The following is a 25,839-nucleotide window of genomic DNA, read 5'->3' on the forward strand; positions in this document are numbered from 1 at the left end:
TAGTTACTGGCCTGGATCACAAATTGTTTGTTCTTTTCCATATTAGCAACGGTAAATTATCTGCTTGCTGTTGTAAAAATTAGAATATTCCTAGCTGGTGGATATCTCAGTGTACAGCAATTATTCCCCGAACCACACCGTGGAAGCACCGCAGTGTAGTTCTGGTGAATATTTTGATATGAAAGCAAAAAAGCAGTGAATTGATTTATAACAAAAGAAAGCTGGGCATCTCCTTGTACCCAAAATCCAACCCTGAGACCTGCTGGGAGCACATGAAGGAGAGGGAAAAATCAGGATGGGGTGCAATTATTTAGCACTATTCCCACATTTTTTGTTGCAGAAACAAAGACCTGGATTCATCTCATTTAATTTCACCTAGAAGTATGTGTTGAGACTTTTAGATGGTTAAAGTTAATGGAAAGTAAATCCTAAATGAAGGACTTCCAAGAAATGCTGGTTAGTCCAGCCCTGGATATTACGCTGTCAGGTTTGCAGGGATGATAGTCCTGTTTTGCTGGATTTTAACTAGCCGGATGAGTTTCACCTAGTGGGTAATGAAGCCAAGAAGTTTCTGACTCACCAAAATACGTAAGGAAAAAAACCCAAAACTTACTTTGGTCCAATTAAAATTGAAATTCTTTACTGAAACATGTTGAGGAGAGAGAAGGAGGAATAAAAGACAGGTCAGTGAAGTGGGACAGGCTAGTGGTTTTGCGGGACAGGCTAGAGAAACATCTCCCAGGCTTATGCAGAGATGTTCTGGGTGGATCAGATGGCACCATCAGGTGAGATAACATGGACATTCCCATCCATCCTGCACTGGGTCACAGCTCATCTGCGTGCAGACCAGCTGTAAAACGCTGCTGCTCTTTAGCACGGGTCCATGTTCAATTTGCGAATAGCATCACAAGGCAGCGGCGAGACAAGCCCGCAGGTTGCCAAGACCTCGCCGAGGTTTTGAAGGTGACCCGTATGCATGTGATCTCATAAAGCTGCCATTTACTGGGGTGGTGGGAAATTGCAGGGGGTAATAACTCTCCTTCATTCTGCAATTCTTCTGCAATTTTAGCAGTTTCCTGCTCTGAGATGCCAGCAATAAGGCACCTCAAAGAAAAGTAGAGAGGCAGCTGCTTTCTAAAGGAATGATTTGCTGATGGCAGGTGGCAGTGTAAAAAAGAAAGGAAAAGAGAGAAGGGACAAAAGGAGGAAAGGAAGAGATAAAATTAGGACATGAAAGAGAAAAATGGGGGAGTAAAAAAACCAAATATTCCTGCAAAGAAAGAGGTACAGGAAAGAGAGAAACAGAAACAGCCAAGAAGATACCAGGTAGGAAAATTGACTATGAGTTTATCCACATGGAGACAACCAGGGGCATTTATTTGAATTAACTCTGAAAATGAGTAAGCTTAACTGCAGGGGATTTGGGAGACAGAGGAGGCAGGAATTGCCCGGTATGGTCCTGTAATGCCAAAGAAGTGGCTCATCCACGGGAAGAGTAGCTGGCCACCGCTTCTTGCACAGGCACGTGTACCTGGGCTCATCCTGCCTCTTTATATCAGTTAATTTACTTCCCCCATTAACTCCTGCCAGCCAGAAATTGCACCTCTGAGATTAAGCTCTTGGGCTATTACAGGCTGCTTCTCTCTAGGGTCCCATGAACCTTTTAACAGGTAAAATTCGTGATCACAGCTGCTGCTGACGGGAAAACAACTGGCTGTATTTCGCTCCCCTTGCATCGCCCTCCGCTGAGTTCAGTTTGGCTGCGGGAGCCACCGGGGATGAGAGGATGCAGGAGCTGCAGGGAGAGAGGGGCTGCTCCTGTTTCCCTGCCTTTGGACCACACTTTTCCCTCCTCTTGAGGATAAAGGGGATTTTATGTCAAATGCAACTGAGGAAAACACCCTGGGATGCAGATACTATTGTGCTGGGGGGTTTGAAGTGCCCTAAAAAACTTGTGGCAGCTGTTCTGCTTTTACAAATGCCCCTACCAAAATGGGGAACATCGGACATGAGAGCAGGAAGGATGGTGCTATCTGCCCATCCTTTAAACAACTCTTCATTTGATGGGGAATCCTCTGGGCTGGGATTCAGCAAGAAGTGTCTGGCAGTACCGGCTTGCAGGATTACACCAATAATTATTGCCGAACACCGAGGTGCGGCATTGCTGTCGGATGGCACTGATATTGCACGGGCTAATCTATAGGGCTCTTGAACACCAGCCCCAACAGGGCAGGGGATCATCTCTATAAACCCAAAGTGCAAACTTTTCCCCAGCCACACGTGCTCTGCTCCTGATAACTCAGGCAGCGACAGACGGGGAATCCCCGCCTTGTCCCATCTCCCTCCAGCCTGCTCCCGGGGTTAATCAGCTTGAGTTCAAATTTCCCATTTGAATTATAAGTCCTCAGTTTCCTCCCTCCAGCTCTCCCGCTTTTCCCTGCAAGATTAAAGAGCCCTTTAACATTTGGTATCTCCCACCCTGCAAAAGCTCTTCAATGCAGAAATCAAGTCATCTCAGGCACCCTGAGTTGAGCTAAAAAATGTATGGTCTTAGGCATGAGCCTGGAAGCCAGATGGGAATCAGTTTTGTGGCTCTGCTCTGCACTTCCCATTGGGCTTTTAAAAAAAAAGCAGCATCCCAAATGGGACACAGAAGACTGCATTTGGTCCTTGGGATGCAGGGATTAAATTAATTGTTTACTTGATTACTGAGGACAGTTCTCCTTTCTGCTCAAATGTCACATTTGGCATGGCCACACCGTCCCTTTTCCTTCCCAGTGCCACGGCCACGGTGTCTGGGCACATGGATGCATTTAGCTCCCAGACCCCAAACAAATAGGGGTCACTCCTGTTTCATCGAGGAAGAAGATGCTGTGGCTGTGGTGGGTCTGATTTATTAAATGACTCCACGCAGGGGCACGTGTGAAGCCTTGAGGTGTCTGCTCATAAAGAGCATCCAGAACAGCTAAATCCCACAGTTTCAAATGGAGCCACAGATTTGGGACCCCCCCAATTTCATGGTCTCTGGGTGCAGGTCCACAGGGACTGAGCTCTATCTGCTTTCAGGAGTGGAGCACCAAAAAGCTCCCACCTCATCCAGGCTCCTGCAGCCCAATCCCACAAGAAATGAGGGGGTTTGGGCTCCATCCTCTGTGCTTCCAGGTCTCCCTCCAGTTTAACCATGCCCAGCCAAGGGAAAGGGCACATCCAGAAGGAGAAACAAAGCTGATGGATGCTCATGGCACAAGCCACCGTCTCCAGAGCTGCAGCTTGCACACGTACAGGGGTGTGTGGGGTGTGTGCGTGTGCGGGTGTGTGTTTGTGCCGGGAGCCCTCTCGTGGCTGCTGCAACCAAGGTCCTTCCAGCTTCGTGATTCAGCGTGGTATTAATTTCCAGAGCCAGCCAGGAGACGGCTAAAGCGATGGGAGCAGAAGCAAGCATTCAGCAGACTACTCAAATCAGAGCAAGATTTTCTCCAACAGGGTCTCCCAACTTTGAGCTACCCCTCCCATTGCTATTCCTAGAAAAAGCCTTGCTGATACTGTTCCTAGCAGTAACTGTGCCTGTAGCTGCAAGCGAACATCCAAGGGGTTTTTTGGTTTTGTTTCACTTTTTAAGGCTGTAGGCATCCCGCCTCTGAGTATTTTCAGAAGGAGCATTCCCTCCATCACACAGGAGCACATTAATATGCAAAAGTGTTAAAACAGCACTGGGTGAATGCATTTGCCCTCTCTCCATCGCTGGGGTTAGTGTCACTCAGTGCGTGGTGTTGGGGAAGGGTCTCCAAGTTGGGCTGGACTCTGCACTTATGGTTACAGTGATGTTCAAACTGGAGGGTGCTGGGTTTGGTACATGGTAGTGGAGCATGGTTTGGGCTCTTCAAAGAAAATGCATGCCCAAGAGGGCAGGGAAAAAAAAAAAAAAAAAGAGTGAAATGGGATGTTAGGGCTCAGACAACCACACTGCAGCAACACCACAACTTACTGCCCATCAGCTGAGCTGTGGTCACTGCTGCTAGCAGCCTTGATGCATCCTCCAGCTTTGCTGAAAATGATATAACATGTCTTAGAGGGTACATATACCTGCACTTGTAAAGCAGCTCTAACTCCTGGCTATGGAAGAAACCTCTCTTTGCTACTGTCCCTCAGCTGAGGTGCAGTAACAAACCACTTCAGCTTTTTAAGAGGCAAACGTCTTGCAGATCTTGAAGGAAGAGGTAAGGGGAGTCACCCTGCATCATGTTTCCTCTGGGACAGACACCTTGGCTCAACTGACCTATAAAGGCTTGTTACATTACGATTTGCTCGTCTTTGAGTCCTTAAAAAGGAGAAAGTCCGCAAATTCCTGCTCAGACGCCAAAATCCTTCTCTTTTAGGGAGTCAGACTCTGCACTCCAGAGCTGGGCTCAGGAGGGTGCATACCAGGGTCTAAAAGACTAGGGAAACCTGAGGGTCTGCGGACTATTCTGAGACATCTGTGAAAAGTAAGAAGGAAAAGGAAGTATCTTGTCTGGGCATATCTTAAATTCTCTGTCTGGGGTCTGCACTGTCCCTGGAGTATTACAAGTCTGATTAAAAAAAGTATTGAGAATCATCCACTATTCACAGAATCATTTAGGTTGGAAAAGACCTTAAAGATCATCAAGTCCAACAATTAACCCAACACCACCATGCCCACTAAACCATCACAGAATCACAGAATCACTAAGGTTGGAAAAGACCTGTAAGATCATCAAGTTCAACCATCAACCCAACACCACCATGCCCATTAAAACATGTCCCACAATGCAACGTCCACACGTTCCTTGAACACCTCCAATGATGGTGACTCCACCACCTCCCTGGGCAGCCTCTTCCAATGCTTCACCACTCTCTCAGTAAAGACATTTTTCCTAATATCCAGCCTAAACTTCCCCTGGCGCAACTTGAGACCATTTCCTCTTGTCCTGCCGCTTGTCACCTGGGGGAAGAGACCAACACCCACCTCACCACAACCTCCTTTCAGGTAGTTGTAGAGAGCGATAAGGTCTCCCCTCAGCCTCCTCTTCTCCAGACTGAACAACCCCAGCTCCCTCAGCCGCTCCTCATCAGACTTGTGCTCCAGACCCCTCAACAGCTTCATCGCCCTTCTCTGGACACGCTCCAGCACCTCAATGTCCTTCTTGTAGTGAGGGGCCCAAAAATGAACACAGCATTCGAGGTGCGGCCTCACCAGCGCCGAGTACAGGGGCACGATCCCTTCCCAACTCCAGCTGGCCACACTGTTTCTGATAGAGGCCAACCAAGCCCCAAAGAATAGGATGGATGCTGAAGCCAGATAGATTCAGATTAGAAAGAGATTGTCCTTTTTTTCGCCAACAAAGTGGGTAATTAACCAACAAAACATTTGCCAAGGGCTCTGTGGGGGGTTCCTACTTCCCTGCCTGTATGCAGAGGTCAAGGTTGGCCATCAGCATCCCGCCCAAGTTCCATGCCCAAGCAGTGGTCTCCTCTGAGGATGTGGGGGGGACCTGTCCCAAGACTCTGAGCACTGGGTGAGAGATGTGCATCCCAGTCCCTTCCAGTCTACCACTTATCTCCACACTTATCTCCAGCACTGCTGGGGAAGACATACATGGCTGGTGTCCTGCTGTGGTTGTCCTTCTACCCTCTCCTCCAAGGACTCGAGAAGCTCCGTGAACTGGTTTCCTTGCAGATCATGTTCCGGGTGCGGTGAGGGCACAGGCAAGCTCTGCAGAGGATGGTAGGTGAGCTACAACACAGTCTCACTAATTACCAGAGCGGAAGATGGAAAGCGAGACCCTTTTCTGGGCTCTGACACCAATTCATGCAGACATCCTTACCCTTTCTCTAACTTAGCTTTTCACTTCAGTAAAATAGGGGCAAAACTCAGAGAATTGCAAGGATTTGTCCAATCAAGCTTTGAGAAATGTATCCACTTTGCATCTATTAAATCAGCACAAATGGAAAAGTAATTAAAAGTCACTGAACAGGCATTTACATACACTGCTGAGAGAAGTGTTTGTCCCTCTTGAGTCTCTCTCCTTCCTTCTTTCCTCAGATGTTTTCTCCAAGGACTCAGGAGGGTTTCCTAGGGGCTGGTACGCAGGTTCAGAACCACCAACAGATGGACCCTGTGGAGACCAAAGAAAAGTTATTGCTTTTCATAAGTCAAGACATCATCCACAATACACTGCTTTACCAACACTGACATTTATTCAATAGCATGCTCAGAGGCAGCAGGACAAGGCTGGGGAGTCAAGGTGCCAAGACCTCTCTTGCACCTTACTTGGGAAGTGCCAACAAGGATGGGCTGGGGCAGACTGCAAGGATCCCTGGTGGGTCGGAGGGCTGCTTTGACCACTTCACTCCCAACTTTCTGGTTGAAGTCCAGCCTAGACAGACTGGCCCAGATAAGCAGAGAGGTCCCCAACCCTTTCCGCCAGATTGGGTTGAGCTCCCAAAGCCCAACAGAAACAGCTTTGGTGTCTCTCTACGCCAAACCCTAGCATTGCTAGCTCTAGGGTTGCTGGCACACATCCAGTTTTGTGTCTCTTGGTGCAAACAAATCTACTGGTGAGAACTTCATCCCCTCTCAAGCCCCTAAAATGCTATCATCCAGTTTGCAATGATCCAGAAAAGCATCGTCTCATCTGAGATCACAGCACGTCCCTGGAGTTGAGAGGGAATGAGCCTGTCTCACCCTGTTTGAGTGCCTAAGCAACTGGGTCATTGTTGAACCAACCACAGAAGAAGATAAAATCATCAGAAGTTGGCTCCAAACATCCCCACAGCTCTTGTGCTCCAATTAGAGACAACATTTCCTACCAGTGACCAACAAGGGTTTATGGAGAGTGAGTCACTTCTTGGCTGTCGTAAAAAGAGGACTAGAAAAGCCCCACCTCAGCTGCAGGCACTATTTCCTGGACTATCTCTTATCAGGACTGTCTAGTACAGGCAAATTAAGATCCATGACTCCTCCAGCAGCTATGAGATGTGACCTGGATACAGCTGTCTGATGTTATTCCTGCAGGTGTGCTGTACCACATTGGAACTTGGGTCCAGCATGGAGATTAAGCCTTAACATTGCTAATAAATTCGTAATTCCCATAACACAAGCTATTTGTCACTTGCAATTGCAAAAGATGCAGGTGACTAGATTATCTCTAGCAATTAGCCTGGTTACTGAAACAAACAAGGGCTATGGAGTCATGGGAGGGACTCCTCTCTTGGGCAATCTCAACCCAATTTGACAGCAGGATTGGATCCATCTCTACTGGGGCAGGAGAGATGCACCTAGAATACAGCCTCCAGGTAAGAAGTTGCAGGGCGAGTTCAACAGATAACCAGCATGGGGATGGCTTGAAACCAGCCCAACCTGTGCTGGTTTTTGCTCAGAAGACAAGAAGGATGGGGAGGAAGGGAGGAGGAGGATCAGCAGAAGGCATCACTGGAGCATGGACTGGGAGCTCACAGGCAGCCGGTACACATCAGATGTGCAATTTCTTAATATTATTGCTGCAGCAGACCAGATGGACATGAGCACAAATCCATATAACTACACTCCATCCACTCTGCTGCTTATTTTCACCTTAGGGAGTTCTCCAGACATCGGCACACTAAACTGAGCCTCCACCTCCAGGCTCTGTGCTTCTTCTGTCACCTCAGTGCTGGCCAGGACATCACGAGAAGTATCAAACACCAGTGAATCCTGCAACATCAAAAAGAGTGAGTCGATGTGGCTGAGACAAACCTGACCTCCCAGGAATGACACATGCGAAGAGCTGGATCCTGATGGGTTATTTCTGCCCACTGCCCCATCTCTCCAGCATGCTCTCTCCCACCTGGTGGTCTTCCCGAACCAGAATGGAGTGAGTAGTCAGCAATTCCCTGCTGCCCACCTCCAAGCCTTCCTTCCAAGCTAGTTCTGCTTCCCTGGGATCCCTCTTGCTTTTGAGGCTGCCCTCGTGATCGCTTCTCGTGCTTTCAGCTGCTTTGCTCCCCTCCAGCAACCCCCAGCCCTCAAAGGGCACAAGGAAGCTGATGGCTTCGGAGGATGGCTTCTAGCTACCTCCATCAACAACAACGGTTGACCGACTCCTTTATTTCCACCGTAAAAAAGAGTGCTTTGCAATCCCATCAGTTTAACCTGAAGATCCAAGATCCTGGTGTGAGCCATTAGCCTCTTCCAGCTTAACTGTTTCTTACAGTGGCTGCAAGCCACCACAACCTGCTTGATGACAGAGGTGACCCTGAAGCCTTCAATGATTCATTTCTCTCTCTCTCATTTCCCTCCAGGTCTGTCTGCCCCCTGAGGACGACAGATGATAACACTCACGCTGCGCTTGGTGGCATGCAGAGGTACCTGCTTTCTCCTGGAGGTCTTGCTTGTCCTGGAGCCACCCAGCTGCCGCACCAGCCCATCCAGCCCATCCCGCAGGAGCGCATTGGAGAGATCCTTCAGCAGTGCCAGCTGCAACCAGTGGAGACCACTAAGGCAGTAGTCCAGTGCCACCCTCTTGTTCCTGACGCACGACAATGCAAGTGTAGCCGTCCCGAAACAGCGACCGAACGCATTTCCAGTGGGGCTCACAGGGCACCTGGTGAAGTGATGTGCTCCCACAGCCAACGGCTGATTTAAATACAGGTGTCTATGGTTTAGGCATCTAGGAGCCGATTGATGGTGCTTATGTGGTGGGTGTCCCCATCCTAAATACAACCCCTACCTTTGACCAGATCAGTCAGTCCCTCACCTCCCTCAGTCACATCTCCAGAGCTTACAGAAAGGAGCTGAAGGTAACAAGCGCAGCTATAAGTACCTGCGGGGTAGATACCAAAAGCTGAGCCTCATCACACTTCCTGAGCTTGAGGGCAACCTTGAGAGTGGCGAGGGAGGCCACCAGTCTAGCACTGCTGTATTGCACAGTGATTACTTGCCATTATTTGTGTTATGAGCTAAAGAACAACCCAAACTGGACTTTGCGCTGAACAGGACACACAGCATGCCCAGAGAACCCAGAGGGCTGTGTGGGTCTCCTCTTGCTGGCTGTGTAGCACCAAGCTCTGAATGGGTCAAGTCTCAATGTCACATGGGCCTCAAAGCCACCATCCAGCCCATAACATAGCAGCAGAAAAGCTGTCCAAGAAGCATTTAAATATATATGGTAAGCTGTAAAAGGAAATGTAATAACCCTGCCTTCTTGTGAGTGCCAGTGCTGGACCTGGGGGAGCACACATAGTCTCCAGAAGGCCAGAGGGAATAGAGGAAAAAGCTTAATTACAATCACCTTGTCAGAAGCAAGGTCAGAGCGTTACCTACCTTGATACCATTTGCTTCAAAAAGCCTCTCCAGATCCTGCAAGAGGAAAGCAGGGTCAAAACTTCTCCTCCTTTCTCCTCCAGCCCAGGAAGCTGGTCCTGTGGGCGGCGGTGGCTAAGCCTGGGGGCACACACTAGGTCCCCTCTGCCATCCCAACCCCAGGCAGAGTAGGAAGTGTTTCCAACATTAATATGCTCTATAATTCTTATTTTATTTACCTTCATTTCCACTCCTTTGCCTGGTGGACCGGGTTCTCCCTTCAAATGAACAAGAACAACTCATTAAATAAGTCACTTTCCCGACAAGCAGCAAGAAGAGCTCTGAGGAGGGTCAAGAGTCACAAATCTGGCCCTTACTCTGCTACCAGCCTGCTCAGTGACCCCAGACAAAGCCCCTCCTGCTCAGAGAAGGGGGCTGAATCCCACCCTGCTCAACGGGCTCCTTCGCTCCTCCATTGGACACAACTGCTGGTTGCATTTTGCAGGGCAGGCCTAGACCAGAGCCAGACATGAGCATCATCGAAGTGGGGTTTGGACCAGAGCTTTGCACCATCCCCTTCTCCGTTCCTTGGCAACACACAGTGTGTAAAGAAGCAAAGGTTTTTGAGGCTCCCTCAGTGCCACTGATGCTGTCACTGCTGTGGCAGCTGTGCAAAGGTAGCAGCAAGGAGGAGGATGGCCAAGGTGCCCCCGTGGTTGACGGTCCCTTCTGGAGGTAGCTGTGGTCCTGGTGGACCTCCGTACTGCCACACGCAGTCTAGGTCAAACATCTCCAATGGGTTGGTCACACAACAGCAAGTCCCATGGACAGGCTGTCCGTCTCTTCTTGCCCAGCATGGCGTGGCCCTCCAGGTGAGTGATCCTGGGCCACCGTTGCAGATGAAATGACAGATGAGCTGCAATGGCTTGGGAAATCCGGTGGCGGGGTGAGGAACATCTGCTGAGGTGGGGGTGACCTGCCTCTCTGATGGGCTTCATTTCACTGAAATCTGGTTTCTGTATCGACAGATTCCGGTGGAATGAAGGGCGCCAGGAAGGCCCTGACGGCACTGCATCTCCATGCCAAGGTGTGCTAGGCAGAAGGAGCCACGTTGTGGGGGTGCACTAGCTGAACTGGGTACATCTGAGGCACAGCCCATGCATGTCACCTGGATGAGTCCTTGCCTTTGCAAAGACCTGGATCTTATGCCAATCAGAAGATCTACCTGTGCCTGCTGATGCTGCCTTCTTTGGCATTTTCCTCTCCCTTAAGTGAAGGAGTTGGTCCCAACTCTAAAAATCTCTAGATGTGTGTGGTATCAGAAACCTTTTCTCCTTCCATCACTTTCTAATGTGCTCTTGCAGGGAGAAAAGAAAGGAAGATAACATCCCTGAACATTTTAGAAATTTATCCCATCTGGCTCCTGAACATATTCCTGCCTAAATGTCGTGTAACTGCTTAAGCAAGTTGAAGGACTACAGCATCACTGCGACCACAAATTTACGAGCGCAGCTCAGAAACTCTGCTTTGAAAACCCAGCCTTTTGGGGGGGGGTGTCAGAAGAGATCTGAGATGGGTACTCTTCCCCCCTGGCCAGCCCAACACAATGGCACCAACACAAAGGTGCCTCCATGTATTTGGGACTTACCTTTGGGCCTGGAGGACCCCTTTCACCTTTCAAGCCATCCTTTCCGTGATCCCCCTGTAAGCCAGGAGGAACATGTTAGTTCTTCATCCCTTCTAAAATTCCCAGTGGAGATGCTGGTTTCATCATGCACTATGGTATTCCTCACATACTGGCCCCAGACTAACAACATCTTTTCCACATGAACCAATCAGCCTTTTCTTGTAACTATCTATCTCATTGATTCACATAATAAGTTAAATTTTGAGCAGCTCTGCTCTTCCCTTGAAATGTGCTGCTTAAATAATCACATATTCAGCTTCAACACACATCTTCTCCAGCAAGGAGATCTTACCTTGTCGCCTTTCAGGGTGATGGTGTTCTCCAGAGAAGACACCTGCAAAAAAATAGAAGAAACCTTGCTCACAAAGTGAATGATGATGTCTTTGATACAAGCTCTCACCTCCATGTGTCTTTTATCCCCATTAGCCCTTATCCATGGGCACAGAGCCAGCTGCTTTCTCCCAAATCAGCCAGCAACCTAAATCTTTGGACTCAAACCAACAGGGAGCCACTGCAGCATCTTTGCTCTCACGGGTAAAAGATTCAGGGTGGCTGTGATGTTGATGTCAACATCTGCATTTCCAATGAAGTCCCTCTCAAAGGGAACTGGGGTCACACAGACACCACTTCCCTGCTGCTCAGGGCATTGCTTAGGTCCCTCTCTGACATCGGCGTTTAGTGGGATCTTCGAGTAGCTGGTTGGGTAACTGCATGGGTGAGAACAAGCCTTTTGAACACTAAGACCACCTGGCTGGGTGATGGAGTGAGATGGTTATGTGTTAGCAGAGGAGGATCTTGCCATACCCTGGAGCAATAAGGCTCTTCCCAGTTTTGAAGGGAACAGGGTGTGCTTGATATCCCCATGTCCCATTCCCAAACATACCAGAGTCCAAGTAGTGCAGAACACATGAAAGACAAGTGAACAGGAGCCCCGGTAGATAACAACATCTGAAAATGGGGCTGGAACCACAAAATGGGGTGGTTTCAAACAGCATGTTAGTAGGGTTGGGAGTGGAGAGTTGCGATATATGAAGAGAAGCATCCATCACCAGACTGCAATGACTCCTTGCTCCTCGCTTGTCCTGAATTCTGAAGTTGGCAGAAACCACTGTTTTGTACAGCAATAATACTGCTAAAGGTGATCGGTAGCATTTTGCCCACTTTGAAGCAGCCTCTTACTCAGATCCTGCCAATCCCTCTTCCTAGGGATGGAAGATAAAGACTAGCACAGCTCTCCCAAAGAGGCTGTGGCTCCCAGTCCTAAGGCAGTGGTTTGGTTTTGAACTGGGATGGCTTTACCTCCACTGAAGCCAACAGGGTGAAAAAATGCCTCCTTGCACATTCAGGCACTGAAACACCACCCTGATCACCTAAATGACCTTTCAAAATCTCTTCCAGCCTTGTTTTTGATGAACCTGGGTCAAGCTGCTTGCTCTTCATCTGACTCAACTTGGTGTTAGGCCTCTTATCCAAAGGAAAACTCCATGCAAAGGCACAGGAGAGTCCTGAGCATGAGTCATCCCGTCTGCCTAAGCACCTTTCCCAGAAGGCATGCATCTGTCTGTCCTGACTATAGAAGGAGCCCAAATGCCTTGATTACACAACAGGTAGTGATTAAAGGTATCAGATGGGTTCATAGCTAGCTTTTAGTCCCTTCTGTGTCACAGTCTTCTTGAATCATCAATAACAAGCTATTTGGGGTAGGATTTATGCATATATCTGTAGAGGAGCTAGCTACAATGCTTTGCACCTTTGATAAGGCTAGGAGGGAAATCCACTCTACAACATGCGCTGTTGCAAGCAGTAAGTTCTGGCAATGCGTCCTCCATGGTACCCAGGATTCATGATAAATCTCAATATATCCCTTCCCTGAAAAAATGTGTAAGACAACAGAATTAGGCATTACTCACAATGCTTCCAGGAGTCCCAGGCATCCCAGGTTCACCCTATGAAGATACAATACCACCATACCAAAAATAGTGAGTGGTGCAATTCAACATTTTAGTCCCTAAAAAGACTCTCTCTCATGCAAGGTTATAAATGGGAATATGAAAACCTACAGATTCGCCCTTGTCTCCCTTCTCTCCAGTGATTCCCTAGGAGGTGGAGAACGAGGCAGGATAAGAACAAGCCACGGTAGGGGAGGGGGTCTCAGCAGTCTCCCCTCTTCTTGCCAGATCAACATCCAACAGACTAACAAGCCTGTCTTCGAGCAGTTGAGCTAATGAAACCTGGATTTCAACATCTCTCCTGTGGAGGAGTTCTCCGATATTTAATAAGGGGTGAGATTATTAGCCTATTCCTCAGTGGGTAGGCTCATTAGGGACTTTCCCCTAGTCAGCTGCTCAGTTTCACAAAGTTTGTAGGCACATCATGTCTTTGAGACCTCTGACAACATAGCTGATCTTAGCCAGTGTTTTCCAAAGCTATTAGAGGGAAATCAGACAGACAGAGTGTAAGTGCATCATTTCCCTTCCTCACGAGACTGTAACAGTGTTAAGCATTTCGTTTCCAGCAGCATGGGGCTGGGGAACTTTTTGCACACTCAGAAACCCCCAGTGCACAGTCCTGCTATTTAACTTGTGCTCTAGCTAATCAAGTGGACCCAAGTGCCGGGTCCTGCACTTGGGTCACAACAACCCCATGCAATGCTACAGGCTTGGGGACGAGTGGCTGGAAAGCTGCCCCGCAGAAAAGGACCTGGGGGTGTTGATCGACAGCCGACTGAATATGAGCCAGCAGTGTGCCCAGGTGGCCAAGAAGGCCAACGGCATCCTGGCCTGGATCAGAAACGGTGTGGCCAGCAGGAGCAGGGAGGTGATCGTGCCCCTGTACTCGGCGCTGGTGAGGCCGCACCTCGAATGCTGTGTTCAGTTTTGGGCCCCTCACTCCAAGAAGGACATTGAGGTGCTGGAGCGTGTCCAGAGAAGGGCGATGAAGCTGGTGAGGGGTCTGGAGCACAAGTCTGATGAGGAGCGGCTGAGGGAGCTGGGGTTGTTCAGTCTGGAGAGGAGGAGGCTGAGGGGAGACCTCATCGCTCTCTACAACTACCTGAAAGGGGGTTGTGGTGAGGTGGGTGCTGGTCTCATCTCCCAAGTGACTAGCGACAGGACAAGAGGAAATGGTCTCAAGTTGCACCAGGGGAGGTTTAGATTGGATACTAGGAAAAATTTCTTCACTGAAAGAGTTGTCAGACATTGGCACAGGCTGCCCAGGGAGGTGGCTGAGTCACCATCCCTGGAGGTATTTAAAAGACATGTGGATGAGACGCTTAGGGACATGATTTAGCAGTGGACTTAGCAGGGTTAGGTTTATGGTTGGACTTGATGATCTTAAAGGTCTTTTCCAACCTAAATGATTCTATTCTGTTCTATAAATAAGAAGGGAGAAACAGCCCTAATCTTCCCTTTGAAGAGGAGACCCCCTCCCCAGGAAAGAGGGAGGGAGCTTTCTACGTCTCGCAGACTGTAAGGCAGAAGAAAATACGGTTGTTTCTTTGATTGGCATTGCACTATCCCAAGTCCTCCCTCTCTCAACTGCTCCTTTAGGGATTGCCTTACATCCTTTCCAGGTTGTCCTGTATCGCCTTTTATCCCCTTCTCTCCAGGCCGTCCTGGGAGTCCAGGTGGACCCTGCAAGAAAGGATTCAGAGAAGCAATCAGAAATTATTTCTGAGCACATCCAGCAGCTCAAAAAAGTAAAACAAACAAGAAAAATGCTACCCCTCCATAATTTTTCACTCAGGAAAGAAAGAAATGTCCATGTGCAAATACAAGTGGGGACTCTCATTGGGCTGGAGAAGGAAGTCCTCCCCTCCTGCACGGACCAGGGGTGCCTGGGCAGCAGCAGAGTAGACTGCCCTGATGCCCCACCACTCACCTGGACAGAAAATTATAATAATAACAACAATTATTACCCTGATTCCTCTCTCTCCTGGTTCTCCAGGGACACCAGCTTCTCCCTAAAAGAGAGGAGTAGGAGCTTCTAAAAGCTTTTTTGGCCTTTCTTTTTCAGCCTTTAACTTTGAAAGATGAAACAAAGCTAAAATAAGAGAAAGAAAAGCCAAGGGTGAGATGAAGAGGTTTCTTCGTAGTCTCATCTAACCTAAGGACAAGTAAACAGGAAATAAAATGAGCAGGGGTCAGCTTCAAAACAAATCAAAGTGTGTAGTTTTCCAGCTGCTGCTTAACTAACCTGTGCAATGCCTTGCCCAGGGGGTTTGAGGGTGTTAAACGTTTATGTGGGGTGACTAACTTCATGGAAGCAAAATCTACCAAGAGCTATCAAAACCATGAGACATCACCTCTCACACAGGACATCCTGCTTTTGCATTGTTCCCAGGACCTCCAGGGAAGCTGGTCGCTCTTGGAGGTGAGATGCTGAGATGAACAGACCTTCACTCTAACTCAGTGCAGCCCTTCTCCTACGCTGCTGTACCCAGAGCTCCAGCTGTGAGGGAGCCCGCTGTCTTTGGTACCTATGTAACTCTGGAAGGTGTGGGCTCCCCGTTGATTACCTTGGTCCCAGAGGTGCCTTTCTTCCCTGGTTCTCCCTACAACACAATGCAAAAGTGCTAGGTTACATTTCCACTTGTGACCAAGTTTTTCACCCTAATTTCCTGCTCGGATTAAAAGCTCTTATTTTGAAATTACTGGTGACTCTGGAGTCAGGGGCATTGGGCAGCAGTGCCACAGGATCAGAAACACGGCTGCTGCTTTTCTTTCAAGCCTTCCCTTGGTGATCCTATTCCACTTGATGTTCAGGGATCAACTCAGCCCTTTGAACTGAAGAAATGTCTTCACTGACTGTGGTTAGGGGAGGCTTTCCTGAAGCCAGTTATGATGCTTTTCTGAGGGGCCACCTTGTTTGATTGTAAGAGGGAACTATTATGCCCTAAAAACAAAAGCAAGCCCTTCAGGGCTGGTGTGGCTGCACACTGTGTTAGCGCCCTGCACATCAGACAGATGTGACTCAGTGATGAAAGGGTATGATGTTGAATAAAAAGTAAGAAATGCTGTGTCCAGGCAGTGTAACACAAATGCCATGGTGCCATGCACTTGTTCCACCTGGACCAAGAGTAAAGAGTACTGGCATGAAGCACAGCCTAAAGCACGCCCTAATGACAATCTGCAAAGGATCTACCTCCTCACTTGCAATGAGAGAGTGGACAGAGCAAATGAGAAGTTAGATCCCTTGATGAGCAAACCACCATGCCTAACTAAAGGTAGTTTGTCCAGTCTTGTTTGTTGACCACTGTTGTGCTGAGACCTCTCTCTTCCCCACCTAGGCTTGTATAACATACACATTTCTGACCGGTCCCATCTTGTCACTTGTTCCTACTCGCTACTGCAAGGGCATAACCTGGAGTTGTTAGCTTGGTTCAGAGTGGCGTACCAAGGGGTTCGGCATGACCATCTGACTGGATTGTTAGCTTCTACTTACATCTTTACCTCTTAGTCCGGTCTTGCCTGGTTTCCCAGGTAATCCTGGTTCACCTTTCTCTCCCTTCAGGCCTATATCCCCCTAAAGAAAACAAGACTGTTGTTACATTCCTCTTCTGCATTTCATAGTCCTCACATTTTAGACATTGCAGGGCATATTCAGACAGCATGCCAGGCCCCATAGCCATGCAATTGCTTCCACACTTCTGGCAGAAGCTGGGGCTCAGAGCATCTACCCTGTGCTAAGAAGGGCTGTGCTTATAGTATTTGCTTAGCAGGCTAGGCTGCAAAGCATCCATCTCTAATGTAGTCCATCCAGACTCCACAATCAGCCTTGGCAGACACTGCAGGACAGATGCTTCTGAGGTTCTCCACCTCCAGCAAGCTTTGCAGCCCGTTGGTGGAGACCCAGGAGACGGGTCCGCTCTTGAGAGCACGGTGTGGACACGGGGTCAGTTCCCCCTCCATGTTTTAACTTCTATTCCCATGAAAAATCAGTTGACCTTTCACGGATGGGTACTTATGCATCTGCTCAGCTTGATGTTTGTACAACAGAGACCTTCCTCACCACTCAACAACCTCACCATGCCTTCTCCCAACCCAAAATACCTCTTGCTACCTTCTCCACTTTGCAACTGAATTAACACATCTTGTTACACATCCTGTCTTGGATGCATCTCATTTATCTCTTTTGACATCTAATTTCTCCCTGCCCATGAAGCTGATCCAGCCTAAATATTCCAGTCATTGGGCTATGTATCATGCTGTAACATTTCCCAAATCCATACACTCCTTCAGCCAAACCTGGAGAGCAATGCTGTTTGAGAAATGTACACAGCAAGACAGATTCACTGAACAAACACCACATTTGGGATGTTTTCCGGACCTCTCTTGACCAGTTTTGAACCTTTGCGAGGAGGAATCCTACAAGCCAGGATTTGCAGATTGTTTTAAAGCTTCATTAAAGATGCAAGACCATCTTTTCATTGTTTTTCTAAGCAGGGCTCTGTGTGTCGTATGGAGACTCCAGCAAGGCAGAATTTGTTCAGACCTTTCGGGTTTTGAACACTCCCCATGTTTTCACACTAGCCCCATGGCGAAGTTAAAACCCCACTGACTCAAGATGCTTTGGGTGACACAGACATCAGTCATGAGACAATGCTTTATGTGTTGCAATCACTGCATAGACTCACCTTCTGACCTGGCTTGCCAGACAAACCTACATTTCCCTGCAGAAATACAGACCGTTAGTCACATGGCAAGAATGATACAGGTAGAATAATTTCAAGTGAGGGTCCTCTGTTGTATCTAAGGGGTGTAAACACCAGACTCAGCGCTGCAAAGCTGCTCTATGATTGCAGGTATTAGCAGCTGAAACAGTGTAGTAAAATGCAGAGAAGGGGAAAACAGATGGTGTCCTAAGAGACGAGGGGCTGCTGTAAGCACACACTGTCTAGATGCATCTGTCTTCCCCACTTTTGAAGCCATTAATACTTTGGTGACTAGCTTTGACAGAGGGGTGGGCACCTCAAAGATGTTAGGTTTTTCAAGTTTTTGCTGGTTTAAAATGAAAGGGACTATTAATATCCCCGTAGGAGGGAACACCAAGGCATAAACCCAACCCTTCCTAGACATCAGTGAACTCATGTGGGAGCCACCAGAAGCTTGCACCTTCTTAGACACAGAAGTCAGGAAGAAAAAGGTCAAGTTCACTTTCAGGACACAAAGCCATCAGAAATGGGACTTCCCTGGCTTTGCTGTTCACAGAATTATGAGTTGATCATTGACCATCTCTGCTTTCTTCCAGACTCATGAGCGATCCTCTTTCTGCATTTTGGAGGAGCCCACCCTTTGCACCTGACTGTGGAAGACAGTGCTAACTACCCCATCACACAAGATCACCATGGGATCACCAACCACAGGGTGACAGCCCAACTCCTTGTCACCAACCCAGTATTAATTTCCTCAGGGGTGAAGGCCAGCAAATTCACATGCATGGAGATGACAGAGAGATTTTGTCTCTGAACCTCCTGATTTGCCTCCTTAGCCCTCCCCTTTCCACATCAAGCGTATTGCCCCACTCACCCTATCGCCTGGGTCTCCCTTTAGCCCAGGTTGACCAGGAATGCCGAAACCTGGACTTCCCTGCAAAAATCAATGATGATGTGTGTCTCAGTGTAACGCCTGGGGAGCTTTTCCACTCTGCAACTCCACATATGACAGAGACACAGCTACGGCTAAACCCTGTGCTGGTACTACCTCCCAGTTTGTCCTTATGGCCGCCACATGGACCCTCTCCCCTCCTGACAACACTCCTTGCCACCTCTGAGAGATGCTATTGTGGAGAGCCAACTTCCACTAGAGTGTTTTTTGAGGAAGCCAGGATGTGCCTCGGTTTCCCCATCCCAACCTTGCAGACCTTGGCCGCAATTCTTCCATTGCCATGCACAAGCTGTGGTGGCATGACCCTGCTCCACTCATTCTCTCACTCTTTGAACATGTCCTATGCTGCGCTCACTGTTAGCAGTCTCCACCCCACCACCATTTTGCAGCCCCCTCAAGGGTCATCCTGCTTCCCATCCTTCCTATAACTGCTGAGAGTTAGTTGCCAATGATGTGTTTGGTGCTAAGCAAGATGCCGAGGGAGATACCATGTCTTGGCAGAGCAGCTTCCAAGCTCAGGACATAAACCTCCACATCTGAAGCTAGGAGGAAAGGACAGAGGAGATTCTAGGCATTTTCATCAACCATGGGCAGCTGGGTGAGCTGAGCATTGGGAACTCTGCATCTCCCACCGACTTCCTCTCAAGGAGCTTTTGACTTCTCCATGTGACAGCTCTCCCCTTGGCTTACAGCACATGGGTGTTCCTTGTTAGCACGAGGAATTCCATCTGCCTCAGAGCTTCCTTTGTAGACATAAACAAAATAAACCCTTCTACCCATAAAGGATGTGCCAAGAAAAGCAAGCGCATTACCTTTTCTCCTTTGTCTCCTTGTATTCCTTTGTCTCCTTGTGGTCCCAGGGCGCCTGTTGGTCCAATATCTCCCTGTGAATAAAGACATCCCCAAAACTAATAATATCATGCAGGAAAACAAGCCCTGTTCATACGGCTCCCTAGAGCTGCATTTTGCACTTTCAATACACTCTGAAAACCATTCCCTTGCCAAATCCACCCATTCATCCATCTCCGGGTTTACACGTAAGCTTTTTCTGCGGTACCTGGTTTTCTGCCACACAAAACCCATGACAGTATTTACACCCTCTCCAGCCATGCAACTTGTATACTGTAAGGCACCATGTGTGCATTTATAGCGATATAAGCAGGATAAAATTCAGGTCCCAGGTCACTACTTAAATGCAGCCAGCTTAAAAGAAGAGAGACATTTTTGCTAACGGATGTTAAGCGCTCTGGACAGTAAGAGCAATGAAGGGAGTTGGCTTCAACATCCAAGCCCAGCGAAAAGGACAAACCTCATTGTCTCTAAGGGGTGAGGGAGGTATTAAGCACTGTAGGGTATTTTATGAATGCCAGCAGTCAAAAAGCCAAGAGAAGTTACCCCTGCAGTAAATACTCCTTGCAAGGATAAGGGAGATCTTTTATTTCTCTGCAGATTGGCAATAAGTGATCAAGAATAAAAAAAAAATAAGATATTCCAGACCACATCCCACCACCATGCCTCTGCAAGAGTGAACTATAGCCACCTTCCTATAAAGCAGATGTACAATATGGACAACATAGTCAGGGAACAGCTCTGTCTCGGAGATCTCCCTGGTTTGAGAAATCCAATTGCCTCCAGTCACAGGAAGCACAAACACTAGGTCAGGGGCCCAAGAGAGGTGGGGAAATCTCCATCTGTGGAGATGCTCAGCACACAAGGTCCTGAGCAACCAGACCCAGCTTTGAATTTGGCTCTGTTTTGAGCAGGAGGTGGGACTAGAGACCTCCAGAAGTCCCTTCCAGCCTCAGGTGTGCTTCAATTTTATGTCAATGCCTCCCTTGGCTGGAAAGTAGCTTCTGTGAGTGGGCTGGATCTGTGCTTCAGTGATCGCTACCTTCTAAAACTAGCACATGGAAATCCCAAATTTCCCCATGGACTGGGGCTAGAAAGAGAATGACAGGCACAAAATGTTAATAAAAGCAAAAGAAATACCAGCAGGGCAAGACTATTGCTATTTTTCCAACCTCGCCTCTCCAGTCAATCACAAGGGAGATATGATTCAGATGGTGAGACATGGTCCAGCCCTCACTTTTTCAGGCAAAGATCTCATCTAAGTTTCAAGCAGCACTAATTAATACTTACCCTGACACCTTTCTTGCCTGGAGGTCCCAAAACCTGAGGATAAAAGAAAAGCACAAAAACGCTCTCTTACATGGGAAAAAAAGATCTCCCTTTCAAAGGAGGGTCTATTCATGTTATCTTTTCCAAAGCAAGAGAATCTCAGCCTTGTTATGGGATAGGAAACCCATTACCTGCACCGGGTCATAAAATGCCAGAAAGGGCTACAAGCCAAATCCCAAACCCAGTGAAGCTTGTGAAGGAATCCCACCAACTTCAGTAGGTTTTAGCTCTAGGGATGGGACTGAACTCACATACAAGGGGTAACGGGTAGATAGCTGCTCTAGCTTCTGCTAACACACACCAAGGACCAACCTTTGGACAGCCATGAATCTTAATGAATGCACTACAACCCTGCAGAGCAGCCCTGAGCTGGGTTTAGGGACTACAGAGCTGTCTTCCTACCTTATGCCTGCAACACAATTCTGTCAGCATTGCTAGGAAAGAAACCTAAGGTACCCTGCTCATTCAAGCATCCTCCAGGACACATCAATCTGTCCTGCTGGTGGGTCTCAGTTCTTAATGCAACCTCCAACTAGCTCCCATAGTCCTTGCAGCAATGCTGTGTGGCATGCAGAGATGGCCACCACCAAGCTTTCTCCTTAAAGCTGCCCTACAATTTGGAGGGACATGAAGAAGAGGCAGTAGGAGCCCTGTTTCCACATGGGAATGAAGCAAATGAGACCCATCAGCAGCTCCTCTTCAGCACGAACCAGCACAACCCCATTGTGGATGGGGAGCTTGAGTCGGGGAAAGGCCTGGAGCACAGGGCTTCAGTGGTGGGAAGGCTTTATCCTTACGTTTCCTGCACAGCAGTGAAGCTCCTTTAAGGAGCCAGTGGGCAACTGTGGTTCAGGGTTGGGAATACAAGAAGTGGAGCAAGGGAGCAGAAGACATAGTTGTCTGGAGGGTCAAGGAAAAGGTCCGTTAGTTCTTCCTGCAGTTCAGTGGGACACATCTCTCTTGGTCCTTGGTCTACTGGCACCGCTGGTGGTGATGCTGCATAGCTATAGCACAAGAAAAGCTTTAATCCACTCATAGTTACCCCCATAGCTGGAGCACCTGGAAATCCTGGGTTGCCCTGCAAGGCAATAGGACATAAAATGAACAATGTGGGGCAATGAAAAATTTCTTCTCATTGCTCTCCCCATCCATTCCTTAAATCAGCTCAAAACTCATTTCAGAAGCACAAGAGCAAAACAGAGGGGAGACGCTGAGCTCAAGCGCATCCCTGCTGGCTTCATCTCCGCGCAAGTCCCCCACGAACACACTCAACTGCACTTGCAAGAGCTGCACACGTGGAACAAGCTGGGGGAAGTCAGGACACCTTCACCTGAGCTAGTCAAACATGTTGTTCTTTTACTGTTTGACTTACTTGGTCTCCTTTCTGCCCTGGAGGTCCTGGGAGTCCCTGTAAGAGATCAAAACAGAATTTCCACCAGATTGAATTCAACATTTTTGGTCCCTGCTGCAGCGAGAAGCTCCCAGCTGTAGGGAGGGAGGCAGAAAGCTCTTCAGCCCAATTTTTCACTGACTGCAAGACAGCTCTGCCAGACAGCTATAAGGGCTCTTGGGTGAGAGACTGGAATCCCCTTGCCTATCTCTAGCACACGTGGTTACCATCTACCAGACCAAGAGCAGAGCGGCAAGCTCTCATCCCAGGTAAAGCTATCAAAGACGGGCCTTTGCAAGCAAGAAAAGGTATGAAGACAGCCATGAGATGCATGGGAGCTACCAGCCGAGGTCAGTGTTTTGCCTAAGCCAGCCCCAAGACTCTGCTCAGAGCTGGAAGCTGCAAGTACACGTAGTCGCTGTGCTTGGAGGGGCCTTGCTCCTGCAAGGTGCACTGGCTCGAGGAAGACTGACAGCCTATTTCCACTTTTCACTACCGTAGCTATTCTTAGGAAAAAATGCTGCTGTCTTTTTTGATCTTTGAGGTTATAAGCAAATGTATGTGCAGAACAAGTGCAGCTGGGGGAGCTGTAAAACCAGCAAACCTGGAATACAGCTCAATAAAAGCAACCTGTGAATACTCAGTATGGACTGGCAAAGAGTATTCAAGGTTTGTTTGTTAGTGTTTGCAAGCCACAGACTGTCCTGGGGATTTACCATTGGTGCAAGGTCTATCCCATGCACGAGAGCTCCTTCAGCAGCAGTGAGCTCCTGAACCTCGTGTTTACGTGGCATGTAGCTACGTAGCCCACTTACATCTGACCAGACTGGGAGAAGCCTTTGGGGGGGGACTTCAAATTCCCTCCCTCTGGATCTCCAACAAGATAACCTCAACTGCTCTGTCCTGAGCCTGAACACAGAACCGGCTGGCGCTTCTTTCCCTCCTACTCTGCACTCCAGTGCTGGCCAGTCTCACCTTTTCCCCTTTAACAGCACCTTGCTCTTTGTTACCCTGGAAAACAGAAGATGCTTTAGTTAAGACAAGGGTCCACTGGCAGAGCAGGATGAGCCTGGAGGCTCCCACACTGCACAAGAGCATGCTGCGCGTGTTCCCTCCACTGGGGATTATGAAAGCAGGGGGAAAAGCAAATACAAAAATAAAGAAAAAAATGAAGATTTTTATATATATAGTATATAGCATATGTTATATGCATACTCCATGCATTTATATATTGTATATTGCATATTAATTACCTGTATAGTATCTATAATATATTAAGATATCTTGTATTATCAAACATATTACTATATATACTTTATATATAATGCCTAATATTAAATTGCATGCATATGATAATATATAGTTATTATATAGTTATATCATAATCATCTACTATATAATATAATATACATATATTGCGCTCTCTCTCTATATATATATGGACTATCCTGAGCTTGATCAGACTGTTTCCTACCAAGGAGCTTGAGAGCTGAAGATGAAACAGTCTCTTGGAAAATTTGAGAGTTTACAGCATCAGTAATGTGTAGTTCTGGGGTTGCGGGGTGGGTCCAGGCTTCGCTCAGAGGCTGAGCATAACCACCAGGAGCAAGGTGAGATATTGGTCCAGGGCCCAGTTACTGTGGGTTCTATATTTACTTTTTTTTTTTTAACTTCATCTTTAAAACTTCATTCTGATTTGATTAATTTAGAGATACACCCTTGGCCCAATTGATTCTTCTTCCCCAGGTGGTCCCAGTTCACCCTAAATGAAAACCAGCAGCTGTGATTGCCTCCTGCACCTTCTGCTGTTGACTCAGAAAGAGCTCACGAGCAATGTCAACAGTTACCTCACCAGTGAGCACCCTGCCAAATTTTGCTCTTTCTCCCCATTGCTTTGCATGAGCAGTCCATGAAACACGCAGCCACAGACCCATATTTGTGTGGATCAGGACCAGGCAATTCAACGAGGTCTTTGCTCTTGCGAAGAGCAAGCCATGACCAGCAAACTGTCCGTTAGCACTTGCAAAGACATAACAGTTTTAATATCCTCTTCTATTTTATGAAATAAAAAACACCACTGCAAAGGGAAGCAAACCACTTTGTTTCAGGCTGAATGAAACATTTCCTTGCATATTATTTTTTCCTTCATTTTCCACCTCTCTTGGAAGTATGAAAATAATTTATTTTGGGGTCAATATGGACATTTTTGAGCTTAATGGACATGAAATAGATCAGTGACTCAGACCCATTTGGCCATCAGCAGTAACTCAAAGAGTATATACTGAGTCACCTGGAGAAGGGGGCATGCAGAGAGTCATGCAACCCAACCCTAAGTGGTTGCTCCTCCAAGAGCCATAACAACCTGGGACCGTGCTGAGTTGCCTCATGTACCGCCTAAACCCATGCCTGGCACTTCCCATACCAGGGAAAATTCAGACTTCCCAAGTCCTTCTCCGGTGTCAAACTTCAACACGAGCTCAAGCCAGGTGCTTCAGGAAGAGGCAAACATCCACTCAAACCTGAACTGAGAGGCACTTCTCCTGGCTCAGGAGAAAGTCTCCCTCCTCCTACAGCAACAGTCCCTGTACATGCCAAGATCAGCTGATTCCTCCTGCACCTGCAGTTTTCCAGGTATTTTGTCACATGGAGAAGCCCTGGAATTGAACTCCCACATCTCCATGAGCAGTGAGAGCTGGGAGATAGGCAGCAGTCTGCAAGAAAATCTTCCTGCCTGCCATGAGTCCCCTCCTGACCAGTCCTTGCCATGCATTGTCTTCCCTGGGTTCATGGCAGAGTTGCCAGATTTGGACTGGAGCTACATTTGTCCAGTCCCTTTCCTCTGGCAGCACCAGGACACCAAAATCATTCCTCCCCATGACCCCAGGCTCTTAAGCAAGGTGAGAGAATTGGAAGGTGTGCAAAATGTAGATGTGAGACAATCTGCTCCTTACAACTTCCTCCCAAAACACATTGAACGTAAACTACTACAGTTCTGCAGAGTCTTAAAGGCCATAAAAATGCCATTTATTATTTTATTAAAATATTGCATCTCACTACCATTCCAGGTCTCTGCAGCACCCTGCAGCAATGACTTTCACGGGCCAGTGACTGCTGATGTGTAAAATTATTCCCTTTCATTGCTTTTTAGTAAGGAGTCAACATTCCCACAGCCAATGATGATGGTTAAAGCTAGATGCTTTCCCTGGCACCTGAGTACCAGGCACAGGGACTCAGGTTCAGCATTTCAGTACCCACCTTTTGCCCTGGCACTCCTGGAGGTCCCATCACCCCCTGAAAAAAAACAGAAGAAACAGTGAAAGCTCAGACTTTAAAACCTAATGCCTTCCCTTCTCTGACCCTTTCCATTTGTCGCCACACGATGCACCCTCCAAGGAAAACGGAGAAAAGAGGTATTGGAGGAGACTTTAGAGACACTGAGCCCTCCAAGGGGTCTTTAGCTGCAAATCTCACTGCAACATTTCCAACCCACCTGCTTTCCTTCTTCCCCCTTTGGGCCAACAGTGCCAGGAATGCCAGTTCCCGCCATCCCCTGCAAGGTAAGCACAGCATTGCACTCAAGAAAGCTGATCCCCAAAATTGCAGAGTATGGTATTGGCCTACCTAGATTATCTGCTTCAGAGCTCTGCTCTCAGCCGTCCTGCAAAGCAGGAGGGGAAAAATT

General features: G+C 48.0%; 1 protein-coding gene across 1 annotated transcript in view; it reads right to left on the reverse strand.

Moving 5' to 3' along the window:
* Positions 1-25,839, reverse strand: part of LOC104257945 (collagen alpha-1(VII) chain-like) — a 103,272-nt gene that overhangs the window by 40,318 nt on the left and 37,115 nt on the right. The window contains exons 35-55 of the mRNA XM_059815998.1: positions 25,648-25,707; positions 25,413-25,448; positions 22,140-22,175; positions 20,729-20,761; positions 19,402-19,473; positions 18,512-18,571; positions 17,620-17,655; positions 16,428-16,508; positions 15,502-15,537; positions 14,902-14,946; positions 14,546-14,617; positions 13,046-13,081; positions 12,896-12,931; positions 11,278-11,319; positions 10,947-11,000; positions 9,538-9,576; positions 9,320-9,355; positions 8,339-8,473; positions 7,592-7,711; positions 6,006-6,134; positions 5,615-5,731 (exon numbers count right to left, since the gene is read on the reverse strand). Of these exons, the coding sequence (XP_059671981.1) occupies positions 5,615-5,731; positions 6,006-6,134; positions 7,592-7,711; positions 8,339-8,473; positions 9,320-9,355; positions 9,538-9,576; positions 10,947-11,000; positions 11,278-11,319; positions 12,896-12,931; positions 13,046-13,081; positions 14,546-14,617; positions 14,902-14,946; positions 15,502-15,537; positions 16,428-16,508; positions 17,620-17,655; positions 18,512-18,571; positions 19,402-19,473; positions 20,729-20,761; positions 22,140-22,175; positions 25,413-25,448; positions 25,648-25,707 (1,311 nt within the window). The remainder of the gene's footprint in view (positions 1-5,614; positions 5,732-6,005; positions 6,135-7,591; positions 7,712-8,338; positions 8,474-9,319; positions 9,356-9,537; positions 9,577-10,946; positions 11,001-11,277; positions 11,320-12,895; positions 12,932-13,045; positions 13,082-14,545; positions 14,618-14,901; positions 14,947-15,501; positions 15,538-16,427; positions 16,509-17,619; positions 17,656-18,511; positions 18,572-19,401; positions 19,474-20,728; positions 20,762-22,139; positions 22,176-25,412; positions 25,449-25,647; positions 25,708-25,839) is intronic.

The sequence above is a fragment of the Gavia stellata genome, chromosome 4 (assembly GCF_030936135.1).
Source record: "Gavia stellata isolate bGavSte3 chromosome 4, bGavSte3.hap2, whole genome shotgun sequence".
Taxonomy (NCBI): domain Eukaryota; kingdom Metazoa; phylum Chordata; class Aves; order Gaviiformes; family Gaviidae; genus Gavia; species Gavia stellata.